This window comes from Phyllostomus hastatus, unplaced genomic scaffold (genome assembly GCF_019186645.2).
Source record: "Phyllostomus hastatus isolate PE091 unplaced genomic scaffold, TTU_PhHast_1.1 phas_contig_40, whole genome shotgun sequence".
NCBI lineage: Eukaryota > Metazoa > Chordata > Mammalia > Chiroptera > Phyllostomidae > Phyllostomus > Phyllostomus hastatus.
The window spans coordinates 7,005,145-7,021,253 of record NW_025333872.1 but is presented as its reverse complement, the minus strand read 5'-3'; the positions used below and the strand labels follow the sequence as shown (position 1 = coordinate 7,021,253).

General features: G+C 58.5%; 1 protein-coding gene across 1 annotated transcript in view; it reads right to left on the bottom strand.

Moving 5' to 3' along the window:
- Nucleotides 1-1,893: 1,893 nt before the first annotated feature.
- TTBK1 (tau tubulin kinase 1) overlaps nt 1,894-16,109 on the bottom strand; it is a 40,403-nt gene continuing 26,187 nt past the window's right edge. Inside the window, exons 14-15 of the mRNA XM_045843110.1 lie at nt 5,908-7,454; nt 1,894-5,261 (exon numbers count right to left, since the gene is read on the bottom strand). Of these exons, the coding sequence (XP_045699066.1) occupies nt 4,874-5,261; nt 5,908-7,454 (1,935 nt within the window). The 3' untranslated portion in view covers nt 1,894-4,873. The remainder of the gene's footprint in view (nt 5,262-5,907; nt 7,455-16,109) is intronic.

Sequence of the window (16,109 nt, the reverse complement as noted above, 5' to 3'; positions counted from 1 at the left end):
AAAATATTGAACACAGAGTTACCATATGAGCAACCAATTCTATTTTGGATATTTTCACAGAATATATACCCAAGAGAAGTGAAAACATATATTCACACAAACACTTGTAAACAAATGTGCAATGCAGCATTATTCAGAATAGCCACCAAATAAAAAAAAATCCATGATGAATGGATAAACGAAATGCAGTCTACCCATTCGGCGGGATGTTTTCAGCCGTGAGAAGGAGGTAAGTACTGATAAACGCTACAACATGGATGGAAAGGAGGCAGTCACAGGAACCACATATCGTATGATTCCAGTTATGTGAAAAGTTCAGAATAAAAACTCTACATAGAGATATAAAGGAGTAGATTAATGGTTGCTTAGGGCTGGAGAGGTTGGGGGAAATGGGAGTGACCTCTACTGGATGTGGAGTTTCTTTTTGGGGTGACAGAAACATTCTAAAACTGAGCGTGGTGATGCTTGCACAGCTCTATGAATATACTACCTCTATGTGACCATATTCACAGATAGGGGGCTTTTGTGTTTTAGTTTACATGCTTTTAGCATTGCCTTTTTACTGTAAACATGCCCCACTTTTGCCATTTTGAAACAAGGAGGAAGATGGAAGCATGCGAGCACCCCACTGAAGGCTGGTGGGTCAGGCCTCAGAACGCCCTCCCCTCCGCCCCCGCATCCACGTTGGAGAGAAGGGGGTTCCGGGAGGCCACTGCCGGGGAATGGAAGATGGTTACCGGGGTTCTGGGATGTTTGAGCTCTGTCTGAATGGTCTTCTTGGAGGGAGGGCAGGACCTTGGCACCGGGGCTTCTTTACAGCTGGGCCAGGAGCCTGCCTGTGACAGAAATTTACATATCGCCTGGATGAGACTCACACTTTGTGTGCTTAGGGTTCACGTGCAGAAGGTGCAGCAAGTCCCCGCACAAAAGCCTTTCCCCAAGCTTTCCTCCCAGAAGCAACTCAGGACCTCTAACTTGTCTGAATAGGGGAACATCGTACACCCAGTTGTTTGACGTAGTCTGTCTTCGAGACCAGTCTGTAGGTGTCCACAAACAGCCGCCTCCTTCGCCACAGAGCCCCCCATGACCCACGGTGGGCTCCTATCAGGTGGGTGACCACACTCCGCTGCTCAGCCCCACAGACAGACATCTAGGTTACATCTGACCGTTTGCTTTCGCAGGCCCCCAGTCTCTCACCCAAACCGTTGGGATCAGGTTTCTTTTAGAATTCAGATTTTACATACGTGTGTGAGAGTGCGTACGTGTATTTAGAAAGGCAATTCAGTGACATTCCATGCATTATGAAACCCCCTAATCGGATCTCAGACAGCAAACATGTACGATAGGTGAAATTAATAAAGACTGCAAATGGTCTTGTCAGGTTTGGGTAACAAATGAGTTTGTGCCAATCTAATGGGAAAACTGGTTTTCAGAACTGTTTGGGCTTCAGGGTCGCAGATGTGGCTTTGTGGAGTTCTACAAAGAATACCGCACTGAATAATTTTAGACACACAATTTTGTGTTTGTAAGTATACACATAGGATACATTTCTAGGACTGCCGGGCCACAGGCTGTGTTCATTTGTGACTTTCATAGATTTTACTAGAATAATGACCATCGTTCTTCCTTGCCTGTGAGCTGCTGTCCTTCATGGTTCTCCAGACACACTTTTGTCTGTTAACTTCGGGGCAGTGAAAGTTCTCCCTCCCTCCCTCTCTGGCTGTTGGGAGAGGCACCCAGAGGAGCTGAGAGAGTGCAAGCTTTGCCCTCAGAGATAGCAGGGCAGCCCCTTGCACCTGTGTGACTCTGAGCAAGCTACCTGCGCCCCAGAGCTTCCACGTCCTCTTCTGCAGAGCCCATCTGCCTCTGTGACGGCCCCTCCCCACTTGCCCACCAACCTGTGCTCTGCTCTCCTCTCCTGCCCACCGCCAGGCCAGCTCCTGGGCTCTGCCCTCTCTCCCGAAGGAAGAAGAGTCCAGGTCAACAGAAAGGTCCACAGGCTTTTTAATGGTGTGATGGCTACTTCCCTTCTGAGACCCGATCTAATCATGACAGCGGCTTCCAGGGTGTGTGTGGGGGCGGGTGGGGGGTGAACAGGTGTAGGGTGGGCAGAGGCCATGCAGTGACTAGGATGGGGTGGGGGAAGGTGTTACATTCTGTTTGGCATGTAAACATTCTTCAGTGGCTTCTCTGGGAAAGGGGAGGGCAACTCCCTGCCCCACCCCCACCCCTGACCACCAGAGCTGGTCCCTGGAGCTGAGAAGACTGAGCAAGCCAGGCCCCTGTGAGGGGCTGGGAAGGGGGGAGCCCATGTGCCTGGGGCACAGCCCCTCCCCTGCATCCCCTTGGTGCACAGTGAGGCAGGGGAGGGAAGGCGTATCCCGGGGTTAGCAGCCCCGCATCTGAGCCAGTGACTCAGGTTGTCATGATGAGGAAGTGCTGGAGGGGCGCAGTGGTAATGGTGGCATGACATTCTGTTACAAAGAAGGGGCTCGGGACCCACGGAGCTTGGTGGTAAGGATGGGTGCTCAACGGACAAGAGGCTGCAGCGGGGGTGGGGCGCTGGGAGATGTGGTGTCCTCTGCCCTTGCTCTTTCTGGGGAGAGAAACAGAGTCCTCTAGCCTCCTCCCACATTCACCCCTGCTCCTCCTCCCCAACCTTGGTGACATTCAATGAGGCAGAGGCCTGAGATCAATTGGGAGCCCTAGGGAGGTCTGGTTTCCCAGGGACAGACAGGGTTTTGCAGCTCTGCCCAGCTTCAGTGCTGGGTGAGGCTGGGGGGTGAGATGGGCCTGGGCTCTCTCAGGTCACCCCCCTTTCCTCCCAACACCAAACCAGGGTGCTGTTGGTCCTGGGTCAGGGGTGAGGCTGGGGGCCCTACATTCACAGTTCGGTTGGTGGCAAGGAACAGGCCCAGGACCTGGGCACCAGGGGTCATGCCCTGGCCCCACCTGGCAGGAGCTGATTGTCATTCAGAGAAGCTCTAGGTGGGAGGGAGTGGCCCCTCCTCCACCCCCTCCGCTGGACCCAGAGGGCAGTAGAGGCCTTGGGAGGGTCTCGGGTTGACAAGGAGGGCTCTGTCCAGAGAGGTTTCCTGAGTGTTCTGGGAGCTTCTGTGTCAGCATGGGGTGGACCTCAAAGGCTGTTCACCCTGGAGTCCTCCCCTAGGCTGGTCTGCAGAGAAGCCACCACCTTGGCATGGAAACAGCTGCCCAAGCCTGCTGCCTTGATTCTCCGTGAGGGGCTTCCACTGGCACCAGCAGACCACTCCCTGGGCAACTCCCTCATGGGCATCCTTCTAAGCAATGGTCGCTGGGTGCTGCCGGACCACTTGGGCCTGCTGGGGCCTTCCTTCCTCCTCCCACGGTGGTCTCGCCTTGCTCTCCATGACCCAGGGAAGAGCAGAGGGGGCGGACCAGGGGACACAGGCTGTGGATGCTGAGGATGGAGGAGGCCTGACAGGGACCTGACCCTGACTGGCAGGGTTGGCTGGCCCTTCAGCAGCCACAGTACTGCTTGGCCCAGCCGTGGGCAGCTGAGGCTCATGATGAGCTGGGATGACAGTTATGCAGAAGCCCGGCCCAAGAGGAGGCCCCTATCCATTTGTGGAGCTGCACAGTCCTCACCTTCTACAGGGACAGCTCAGCCGCATGGCTTGCAATTAGAACAAGATGGGACAGGCTGACGGGTAAACCAGGGGAGGAGAGGCCTGAGCAGGGTCCACCACATAAGCACACAATCTGGAAATTAGAAGGGTCTTTCTGCCTTGAGTCCAGGGGCCAGCTGTTTGTCTGTGTATCTGTTTCTGCTCTCTCTGCCCACTGGGGGAGATGCCGGTCACAGCCAGGAGAACAGGGAGGGTGAACTGGCCAGAACTGTGTCCCTGAATCTCCAAAGGGCCAGCAAGAGATGATGACCAGCCATTCTCCACCTCCACTGAAGCCAGGAGAGGAGCAAGTTGGCCGAAACTGCAGTGGGCAAGATTGAGGTTAGATGGCAACAAGGAATTCCTGATGGTGAGGGGTCCTGAGCACTAGATCAGGGGCCAAGGGACAGGTGAAACTTCTTTACAGACCCTCCTCCAATTTCCTGCTTGGCCAGGCAGGCTGCCCACACACACTCTATGGTTCCCACTGAGACCCCACCCATATTTAGGAGGAGGAGGGGCTTTGCACCTCAGAGGTGCAGGGGAGTAATCCCCACTGCCTCCTACAGGGTGTCCAGGATGGAGCTGCTTTTGGAGCTGGTCATACCTGCCCCATCACACCTGAGTAGACCAGTGGCCTCTAGGTCCCACCTCCCCAACCCCAGCCTAGCTACTGAGAAGAGGTCCCTCCCAGGAAACTGTGGGGTTGACCCCTAGGGGAGGCTGAAGCCTCCACTTCCAGAATTTGAGGCTGCCTTTCTGAAAAGGGGGTAGGAGGGCTTTGGCTGGAAGAGTGTTGGGAGTAGGGAAAGGCTCTGTAGGTGCAAGCAGAGGTGAGTTGGGGGGTGGAGCATGGAGAGCAGCAGAGGCCTAGTGGGTGAGCGGGGTGTCCCCATTAGCGGAGTCCTCGGTAAAGAGTGGCTGAGCCTTCCCGGGGCGGAGGGTGAGCCAGCCCCACCTGAGGGGCGGCAGGAAGTGGGAGGTGACGGGAAGGAAGGGGAAACGAGCGCGACCCCGGCGACACGGCGCCCCCCACCGGTCGGGCCCGGCAGGCGGGAGGGCGAGGCGGGTGCTGGCGCGCGCTGGTGCGGATGCGGGCGGGAAGCTGGGGCCGCGGGTGGCGCGCGTGGGGCGCGTAAGGCTGTGCTGGGAGCTGTTCCAGTGTGGCCGACTGCAGGTTGGGGGCTGGAGTGAGGGTGGGAGGCCGCGCAGAGCCCCGCGCATCATTATCTGGCCCCGGCCCGGCCCTCCGCGACACTTGCCCGGCCTTTGGTTGCTGCGCGCTGAGTCTGGAGTTTCCCTCTGGGTCCTTTCTTGGGGCCCCCCGGGGAGGGGGTGCCTTCAGGCTCGGGCCGGGCCTGCGGGGCGCCCCGGGATGGAGGGCCCCCGGGCCGGGCCTGGTGCGACGGAGAAGGGCTCTCTTTTCGGGACAGGGACTGGCTTCGGGGGGACGCGCTGGGATTGCGCGCGGTGGAGGCTGGGAGACCGGGACTGCGAGGGGCCTGAGGCCTGGTGCTGGCTTGGGCTCGCCCGGGGCCATGGCCGCGTCCAGAAGGCTGTTTGGGGCGGAGGTCAGCGGCAGTGGCCGACCCTGGGGGCTTCTGCAGCTGGAGCCTGAAGGAGGAGGGGAGGACAGAAGGCAAGAGAAAAGAAGGGGGGGGCGGGGGGGAGACATTTTCAGAATCACACAGCCCTGGAGTCCTGTATCCTCACACCTGGCTGAGAACATGGCACAGATGGACAAACAGGCCTATTGCTCCATCCTCTAGGGCAGGACCTGGGGGGCTGCACACTCCCAGGCTGGTTCAGAAAGAGCTTGCTGCAGGCTTTCTTTGACATCTATTTCATCTTTCAAATTCTCGTGGATTTTACATTCTACTCCATAATATACCCATGTTCATATTGATATGAATAATGTTTTTTCCCAACTATTCTGGGCTCTATCCTTCGGCTTCAGATGCCCCATGGCACACCGGAGGCTGTGTGTGGGCCCCACTGTCCACCATCAACCTTTCCCAAACTGGCCTCCTTGGCACCCCTCCCCTCCAGGCATGCTCACTGTGTCCCCTCCCTTGACCCCAGGGGCAGGCCTGGAGCCTGAGTCAGAAGAGAGACTTAGTTGGGGAGGTGGTGGACCAGAGGTGTAGTTGAGGGTCCCTCCTGAACCTCCCACAGCCCCTGACCTCTGGGGCAGCCCCTGCCGGTGGAGGCTTTCTGTGGCCACGCTCTGCCCACCGTGGGGCTGCCAGTGGTTTCTCACCTGCTGGTGATGGCTGTGTCAGGTGCTGGGGCCGAGCCATGGGGTCTGCCAGGGGGCTGCTGGGCCTGGGCGGGTGTGGGCATGCGGATGCTGATAGGGCGGGGGATCCGGCTTCGGGTGGTAGCTGCCCGCCCGGCCTTCCTGGGCACCGAGGGCTCTGAGGCGGGCGTGTCCTCCTCGGAGCCCGTGCCTGATAGCGTCTCAGAGGCGCGGCACTGCTCCTCGCTGGAGGAGGATGAGGCCCCAGAGGCCAGCCGCAGTAGCAGGCGGCCCTGCCTCTTCTCCATCACCAGCCGGGCCAGGTCCTGCTGCGGTCTCGCCCTCTTGCCCCACCGCTCTTTGGCCGACAATGAACCCGAGGGCTCCGAGCCCGTGTCCTCCTCAGACAGCAGGACAGGTATGCGGCTCCTGGAGCGAGGGCCCGGCATGGCACGGTGGCTGGGGGTGATGGTGGCCAGTTTTTCGGGGCCTGGTTCCAGCGAGGATGCTAGGGCTGGCCCGTCGGCAAGGGATGGGCCATTGGGCAGTGAGTCCATGGCCATCTCCAAGGGGGTGCCCCCAGGAGGGCCAGACAGGGCACAGCTCTCCAGCCCTGACGGGGCTATCCCATTCTCCAGGGGCACAGAGCTTCCCTCCTCTGCAGCCCTCCCATCAGAGGGCACCTCCAGGCCCAGCTCACCGCCAGAGCTGAGCTCCTCAGGCCGTGAGGCTTGTCCACCGGAAGACATGACGTTGAGGTGGGTTTTCTCTGCAATGTGCACAAAGGTCCTCTCGACTTTGGTGAAGGGTGAGGAGGTGACTGCCACTCCCCCTGCCCCTGTGATCGCTGCCGCGGCCCCCGGTCCTGTCCCAGGCCCGGGGGGCTTGGGCTCAGACTTGAGAATGGAGGACAGGGTCCCTGGCTCAGACACGTCCAGCTGGCTGCCGGCGGGCTGCGGCCGCTCGTGCTGAGGAGTGAGAGCAGCCAGAGTGCCCAGGTCTGGGTCAGGGGCCAGGTCGGCAGTGACAGGCGACTTCTTCATGTCGCCAGGGGAGACGAGCACCAGCGTTTTGGAGCCCTCCTCAGGCTCCAGGTCCCCGTCAGCCATGGAGGCTCGGCCCCTGGACTCCTTCTGATCGTCGGCCAGCAGCGTGGATGGGGCGCCCTCCTGGCTCCGGTCAGTGCTCCTCTCACTCCCTTCGCTGCTGGAGCCACTGTGAGGCCCCAGCGCCTCCCCCAGGGCTACCGCCTCCTCCTCCGCCTCCTCCTCCTCGTTCTCCTCCTCTTCTTCCTCCTCTTCCTCCTCCTCCTCCTCTTCCTCATCTTCGTCTTCGTCCTCATCCTCGTCCTCTTCCTCCTTTCCATTAGCTTGAGGCTGAACAGGAGTCAGTGGGACCGGCGGGGTGGTGAGCAGCATGTGCGAGAAGCCCACCCTGCGGACCCTGTTGAGCAACCGAGCCCGTTCTCGGTAATCGGAGAGGTCTTTCTTGAAGTCCTGGTAGGGCAGGCTCAGGGGCACAGCTCGTGGGAGACCGTTCACCTCAAACGGGGGTGCCACGGAGAACACCTGCAAGGGGCACACACAGGGACCCGCTGAGGTCACCCACCCTTCCAGGCCCAAGAAGACCTGAACTGCACCCACAAACTCAGGAGGCCTGTGTGCCCCAGTGTGCCCAGAGTGTGAGCTTCGTGAGGGTAGGCACTGGGTCTGTTTTGCTCATTGCTCTATCCTCAGGGCCTAGAATGGAGCTCAGTAAATCTCCAATGAATGAGCATGTCCGTCCATGCTCCAAGTCCCCTGAAGTCCCAGGCCCTGATCTGGTGGCTTTTCTGTATCTCAGTCTCCCATTTCCCTCACTCCTCCTCTCCCCGCATGCACCCCGAAACCCAGAGCCCCTCTAGTTCAATCAATAGAATAAAATGACCATCGCAAGGCAGATCAACCCTCTCTTTTACAGATGGGGAAACTGGGCCCAGAAAGGGGCCCTCACTGCCTGCTCACAGGCTGCAGCTCCTCTGCAGCCAGGGAGCTGGCTGCCCAAGGCCACTGGAACCTGTGTGGGAGGGACAAGACAAAGTTCAGGCTGGGCCACTGGAGCTCCAGGACCCTTGCCTTCTGCCTCTTCCTGGCCTGTCCACCAGGAATCTTCCAGATCTCTGCAGGTGTTTTGAGTTCACACTTCCTCTAGGAATTCACAGCCAACCTGTGAAGAGCAATTTCTTTTCATTTGATTAAGTTTTCCCTTTTGAAGCCTTGCACAGAATCCTTGGCAATTTGACAGCCCGTTCTTGGTTTCCTGAGATTCCTGCCACCCCTCCCCTTGGCCTCCTTCCTTTCGGACTAGAAAGGCCTGACCACCTTATCAGGACCTCAGCCGCTGCACCTTGTCCAGCTCTACCTTGCGAGTCCGCACGCATCCCCAGGCGCCCACAGTGTATCAGGCCCCATCCGGGTGACGTGGCTTTATTCCAGGTGTGATGGCGCTAACACTTGTTAGCCTTTTTGAACACACTGGGCCTCCATCTTCCTAAACACAGCCCATCCAGACCAAGAGCTCCAGAGGTACCCTGATACCTCCAACACCTTTAGGCGCCATCTGGACTCTCGGGGAGTCCTGCCAAGTGTCCTCTTTGACACCTGTGCCTGCAGCCCCAGCCCCATGGGTACGACCCTGTCTTGCCTGGTAGTTCCGCGGCCACCAGCCTGTTTTCCCCATCCCACACTGCCTCATCCGCCCATCCCACAGCTGCCTGAGAGAATCTTCCGGAAGCTTAAATCTAATCCCATCTCTCTCTGCTTCAAACCTACAGAAAACTCCCCGGCCCCCACAGTCCTCAGGAGACAGTTCTAATCCTTGGCTTGGTGCAGGAGAAACCTCATGCCCCACCCTGCCCCACGATCTGCTCCTCCTTCTGCTCCAAACTTCCTTCCAGCAGCACCTGCTGCTCCCTTGCCCCACACCCCAGCCGTTCAGATGCGGCCAGTAGCTCCCTAAATGCACTACACATCTCACGCTTCTGGGTCTTTTCCTAAGCAGTTTCCTCTGCCCGGGGACCCTTTTCACCCCTTCCACTCACATGAAAAATTCCCGTTCTTCCAGGACCCAGCTCAAATAGCTCCTCTTCCAAAAAGCCTTCTGGTCTGCCCACCAAACAGACTTCATCGCCCTCCTTTGTACTTGTTTTCCCACCTCCTTCCACTAGAGAAGGAGGATCAAACCATTGGGTGAGGAATTGATGGACAAGGGTTGGGGTGCAAGTGGTGCAAGGGTTGGGGTGTGAGTGGTGCAAGACAGGGAACCATCAGACCCTAGACGGGACCTCAGCACACTCTGTCTGAGCCGGGCAGGAAGCTTCCTGAGAGCATTGTCCCCTTCATATCCTGCCTGGGGGTCCCCAACAATTGTTTCCTTTTTCTGCACCATTTACTTTTTTATTTATCCATTACACAAACATTAGGCACTGTTTCCGTGCCAGGCCTTGCGCTGGGGCCCTTTGCTAAGTTTAGTTACCAGCATCAAGGATGGAGAAGATGACTGGGCAGAGGTGGACAGGGTTGCTGCAAGCTCCGGTGTTTTGGGGTCCATGGGGCAGCTGCCATCACTGAGAGCCAGGGGCAGGCAGGCAGATGGAGAGGTCTGATCAGGTGTCCCTTCGGCCCAGCTCAGCGCTCACCCACTCAGCACGACACATCCCACCTGGCAGGGATACCCTTCACCGCCACCAGGCACCCTTTCTCAGCAGAACCTCTGCCTGTTTTCCCTGCCCCATCTCTGACACTTCGGCATCCCTGGCAGACCACCTTTTCCTCTGGCCAGGTCCTAGATCTCTCTGAGAAAGCCCCACCCCTAGGATGGGGCCACCTCTCACAGTGCCTGGACTAGATGGTCACAGCTGGAACCCTCTCTCCATCTCAAAGCGCTCCCCTTCTATTACATGGGAGGGAGCGGGAATGAGAACTGGAACTCGGGCATTGGTGGTAATATCAGATGGGAAAACACGCCTGGAAAGACACACTGACGTGCCCAAGTCACGAAGCCTGTCAGCCAGGCTGGACCAGAATTCCTTCCATTGCCTCACTGGCCTCCCACCCTCCCAAGCAGGGAAACCTAGGTCCTCTGCCCTTGAGCAGGGAGGGCTGTGGACCTCACAGTGGGGAGAGCTTTGTCCTAAGGATCACTGCCAAGCCCACCTCCACCTGGGCATGCTGGGTTTTCTGTTTTAAGATCTCTCGGCCCCGCCCCGTCTGGCTCCATGTGGGTCTCTCCTGGATGCCTGAGCCCAGGGAGCATTCATTCATCCACTCACCCATGCAATCCAGCGCTCACTCACTTGGCCAGCGACCACTAGGCAGCTTCTGTGTACACAGCCCTGGAGGCTGAGGTCACAGTGAGAGGGGGACAGCAGTGACACCCGCCCCCCCATTCCAGCTCAGAAGGAAGCGAGAGTGCTGGGTGTTGACAGGAGACGTGGGGGTCTGGAGAACCTCACACCTTCCTCTCCCTTCCCAGGGCAGCAACCTTTTATGATTCCATTTTGTTTATGGTGGCTCTCCAGCCTGGTTTCACACAGCATTATTTGGGGTTGCTTCTTAAAAATACAGAGTCCTACCCCCGAGATTCTGTAAATCAGGGATGAGGCCCAGAAATCTGTCTGTTTAAAGCTTCCTGGTGATTCTGCCAGTTTGGCAAAAGGCAGATGTCATACGGGTAAATCACGGAAGGGAAGGCAGGCAGTTAGAGCTGAGACACTCAGAGGGAAGGCCCTTGCCCACTCCCTGCCTGGACTGAGCCCAGACCAGGGGGCTATGGCCTCATTAGCATCAGAGCTCAGCCCAAGTCCGTGTTTCCTCCAGTTGGCAGGAAAAGTGAGGGGAGCTGGATGGAACTGACTCCCATCTTCCCCTACCATCGACACAACTGGGCTCTCTTCAGCCTTGACTTCTCTGACACTGACACTGGGGACAGACTACCCCACACCCCGCCAGCCCCACACAGTGTGCATAGAGCAACTGCCCTGCCTGGACCCGGCCCCACCCAGATACCGCGCACCACGTGTCAGCACACAGGTCCCAAGGTCAAAGAAAGGGGACTGCTGGGTGACAAAAGCAGGAGAGTGAGCCCTGATGCCCACCTTTCCCGCCCTGGGTAGGCATGGGGAGAGCCCTGTGCCCCTCAGAGCAGTGCCCCCATCTTTCCTCAGCAGCCACCAGGTACACACCCCTCATCGCCCCTCTCTCCCAGGGGAAACTACCCCTTGCCTTAATTGCCCAGCCTGAAAACTGGAGAGAAGTGAAGTGTAGCCTCCTTTGCTCACCGCCGCCTTTCCCAGATTCTGTCTGTTTGGGTCTCTGCTCCCAAACCGCATCTGCCAAGCCAAGAGCCTTACCTCTGTTCCTCCACCCCACGCCCAGGAGCGGCACCACCCGACTCACTGGCCGGTGACAGTCCTCTGGGTGGGAGGGGTCAGATGACATGGGGAGGTGCTGCCTACTCTAGACCTAGACAGACCTTCACACTTGATCCCCCCGTCTCACTGTCCCCACCCCATCCCTGCCCACCCCGGGACAAGACGAGGGCAGCCGGGGGTTGGCAAACCGGGGGCATTCTAAATGCTCTGGAGGTCCAGAAATGCAGCCGTGCCTTGTCCTTTTGCTCCCCCCACATTCGCTTCAGGCCCCAAGGAGAGAGGCGGTTTCCTCTCTCGGCACTGTGGCAGCAGGCCTGCAAGGGCGGGGTGGGGATCCGGGAGGAGGGGGAGAGCCCTCCCGCCCCTGCAGTCTCAAAAGGCTGTGCAACCCTCTCCTTCTCCGTGTCCCCTCGCTCTCATTGACCTAGTTCTCCCTCAGCCCACATGCTGCCCTTGCACCCCCACTCTCACCGATCTCCCTCAACAGACCCTTCTCCTAGGCCAGAGCCACCTCAGATATCCAATGAGAGCAGAGGGGCAGGGAAAGGCTCCTGTGGCCGCCTCACCCAGTTGTCTGGGAACCTGGCTTCCCGCCCCACCTCCCCCATGGATTCAACAGTCTGATCCACACAGAAACGAGCAGGGGGCTCACACTTCTCCTCCTGGCTTTGGCAAGGTGGCAAACTAGTAAGTTTGGAGTTGGGGCCCAGAGACCAGAGTCAAGCCCCAAGCCCCTCCTCCAGGGGAAAGGAGACGGCAGGAAGGGAGAGAGTTGCTCAAGTCCAAACAGGCTGAAACCGCCTGGGGACCCCTGCCCCGCCCCCTCAGCCCTGGCCTCAGCGGCGGGTTGGGCTGGGGCTGGATCCACTGATTTGGAATTTGGGCCCACCCCATCCTTGGGTCAGGGAGAGATTGGCCTCTACCCTCTGCCCAACTGGGGCACTCTAGAGTTGGGGCCTGCGGGCGGGGTGGGTGAGGAAGGAGGTGGGTGAAAGAAAGCAGGCGAAGCCCAGGTTCCTGGAAGGCGTCTTTAATCAGAATTTGGTAGTACACAAGCTCTCCGGATTGTCTGCATTAACATACAGGGACTTAAAAAGGCACAAGATCCCTCGCACAGCGACGCGCGTTACGGCGGGGCGCCCCCATCCCCGCCCGTGCTCGACTGTGCGCGCGTGGGTGCGTGTCCGTGTCCCACCCCCGTGGCGGCGCCGCGCGTGTGCGTGTCGGTTTCAAGTGTTGGATTTGTACAGTACTCGCAGTCTAGGGGCGGGGCTCAGTGCATGCTCTTCAACCCGGGCCCGGGGCCCCGACGCCGCTGTGTAGCCTCAGGACGCACCCCGGAGAGAGAAGGTGGGCGTGTGGGGAAGCGTCCCATCTTCGTGTGTGTGGTTTTGAGTTTTTCGTGCATGCTTACGCTGGCCGTCAGGGAATAGTGCAAGCTTATAATACAGTATTATTGCAGTACAAAACGGGAGCGGGGACTTACGATGGGAGGGGGAGGCTCAGGAATAAACCGACTGGGATTCGGGAGCGTCCTCTTGCCAACCCCCTTCCAATCCCTCGCTCCCCTCTCCACCGTGATTAGGGAGCGTCTCCTGACGCCGGGAGAGGGTTCCTTGGGTGCTCGGAGAGGAGGGTCTCAGCTGGGCCCCGAAGTGAGCTCCCGCGTCCCACCAGTCCCACCTCTCAGGGGCAGGAGCCAGCTCTCTCCCGCTCAAGCCTGTCAGCCACGAGGGCCCCAAACCCCGCCTCCTCCCCCACAGAAGCCCCTCCGAGTGAGGGGAGGGGTCGACGGAGCAAGTGCAAAGGAAGCAGATGTTGGTCCCTGAGTTTTATTTTCGGGGGTGGGGAAGGAGAAGAGCCGGAAGTGGGGGGCAAGTTTGGGGTCTCCCCTAGGGCCCTCAGTGATGGAGTGATGTGGGGCAAGAGACACTGACGCTGGGGGTGGGCAAAAGGGAGTGTTGGGTGGCTCTGAGAGACCTGGGCTCAAATCTTGGCTCCCCCCTCAACTCTGGGCTCTTTGGCATCCAATTGCAAGGCCAATTATTTGGGGGTGGGGGACAGCTGTGTGGGCGGTGAGGTAACCGGAATCAAAGGTGGGGCGACGGGGGCTCTCGGAGCCCGGAAAATGAGCCAGCTCCCCACCCCCCAGCCCTTCGTCTGCACCCCCGACCTGGAAGCACTGGGGGACGAGCCCCACTCCAGCCTCTGCCCCTCCCCGGGGCCAGGGACCCAGAGGTCACGAGCCCGCGGAGGAGAAGCAAACGTGGACTCAGCGTGACGTCGGGCGCAGGGGGCGCTAACCCAAATGGAGTATTTAGCAGCAGGCAGCTCGGCGGATGGGGGACGGAGGGCAGGGGTTGAAGTCCCTTGGGGTCGCGCAGAGATGGAGCACCCGGGACGGAAGCTCTGGGGACGGGGGACGGGGACCGGAGGCCGGGCGATTCCCTGGTCACGCCAGTAGCAGCTAGTTAAAAAGACGGGACGTACAATCGTGGTGCGACGGCGGCACGGGCAGGGGCGTGATACGGGCGGGTCCCGGGGACAGGGACAGAATGCAAAGTGATGGTTGGGGTCCCCTTACGCTTAGAAACCTGCGAGAGGTGCCGGGAAACGCAGTCCCTGTGCTCTCCCTGGCTGGGGGCCTGCGCGTTTGCTGTCCGGAGAGTGGCGTGTGCGCACGGCTACTCAGTGTGTGCTGCGGTGTCAGTGTGTGTGAGTGCGTGTGTGTGCGCCAGTTAGTACGGCAAAGTGAACCCCACCTGAGTGCCCTCCCCCAGCCTATGCAGGTAGAAAAAGAGGGTACGTGGGGGAACTGACGGCGGAACCAAGTGCAAGGAGAGGTCTAGGAAGGTTCCCATACTCCTTTGGGTTTCATTGCCCCTCCTCCCCCACTGCTGCCGCTTCTCAACTCCTCACTTAGCCGAGGGGGCCGCTCTGAGTCAGGGCCTCCCTAGGCTGCGGAGCCCAATGGGTGGTGTGGGGATCCACTGGGGATATTTGAGGGATGTGTCCTCAGGCTGGGAGCCTCTCCCTTAGGAAGAAGGATGCTTTAAAATTTTCAGAGGCTGACCCACCAGACCCAGGGGCACCTCTGTTCCTAATGGGAATAGTGTGAACTTTGGGGACATGCCCCCAACTTAAGGAGACAGATTTGCCACACTCCTTGATACCAAGATCTGCCATGGGGGTGGGCTCTCAGTGGAGTTGGGGGAGGTAGGGTGGGGTTCAGGCCCTCCTTAGGGGTCTACGCTTCTACCCTCAGGTGCTGATCAGCCCAAGGATGGTTACGGGGCGGAGGGGGGGGAGGCAGGGGCAGCATTCTCCGTGCTCCTGCAGCCAGGGTGCCCACAGCCTTCCTAAGCATGGCCCCTCCCCTGGCCACCCAGCACAGACACACTGACAGCTCCTTCTGCTCACCCTGCTAGCCCAGACTCCCTCCCCCACTGCCTGGCAGACAGCACTGCCCCTCCCCAGAAAAGGGGACCTAGGCAGGGCACAGCAGAGAAATAGTCAAGGGGGGTCCAGGGACCCTCCACAAAGAGGACCCCTGGCTTTTCCTGGGATTGGAGAGTCCTGCCCCCCGGCCCGGGGAAGGAAGGGTAATGTGCTAGCGTGGTTCAGAGATGCCATCCTCTCCCACCTGGATAGCTTTAGGCTCATTTTCCCCAAAACTGGAAATGCAAAGGGACACTGTTAGGTTCTGGATGCTAGTGGTTGGGAGAGTGGCGAGTGGTTATTGCTGGGACCCAAGCTGCCTTGAGTGTGCGGGGTACCCATGCATCACGGAGAATTTAACAGAACATTTCTTACTAACTCAGAGTTCTGTCCCACAGAGAAAATACTGCTTCTGTGAGGAGGGCCCCACTCTCCACGAACAAGTCCACTGGCCCACACACACGTTCATGCACACACAACAACACATATGCACCGCACGATCACACATCCCTACTGGCTTCTTCCTCTAAGAAGCCCACCTGGTTTGAGGAAGAACACTGCCCCCCTTCGAAAGCTGCAGCCTTGGACCGAAGGGGGCGGACAGTGCCCGGGTTCACAGAGGTTGCAAACTGAGTGTGGGTCTCTGCCTGTAAACCGGTTTTGTCTGGCTCACACAGTGGTTTTTCTTTAAAAAGTTGGGTTTAAAAAAAAATAGATGTCAATAATTAAAAATTGGGAGATTTCACATAAAAATTGGAGACTTCAGCAACAATCGGCTGAGCAGAGGATGGTGTGTGGGGGGCAGGGTGCTCGCCTGTTTACCAAAGTCCCCGAATCTGCCCGCTCCCTGACACTCTTGTCTTGACCAATGAGTTGGTGACACTCAGCTCAAATTCCCATGGTCAGTGCTCACCAGCTTCTGTACTCGTCCTGTCTGTGAGCCCGACCCCAGGGTCCCCCCAAGACCCCTGAGGTCAGGGTTTTGAGCATCTGCTTTCTCACTGTGACTCTTACTCAGCCACCGAATTCCCGGAGCTGCCCCGGGATGCACACGGTGGTGTGACGCCTCTGGAGAGACAGGCTCTGCCGTTTCAGCCAGCCCCAGCACTCGGAGCGCCCCCGCCTGGACCCCATCCGAGTCTGGCTCACAGACAACTAACTCCCCCTTCTCACTAGAGGGGCAGCAGGCGCCAGCCAGGCAGGCCGGTAACAGACAGCACACGGACCGAAAAACTTTGAAATGCCTGTCAAAGAAGACCTCACTTATTCAGCACTGGCAGGGGTTTTCGAAAATATGTTTTTGTATTAAATATTCTAATTAATCCATTAAATGCAGATGATATTGGGATCTACCTCATAGGCCAGCAATTTTCAA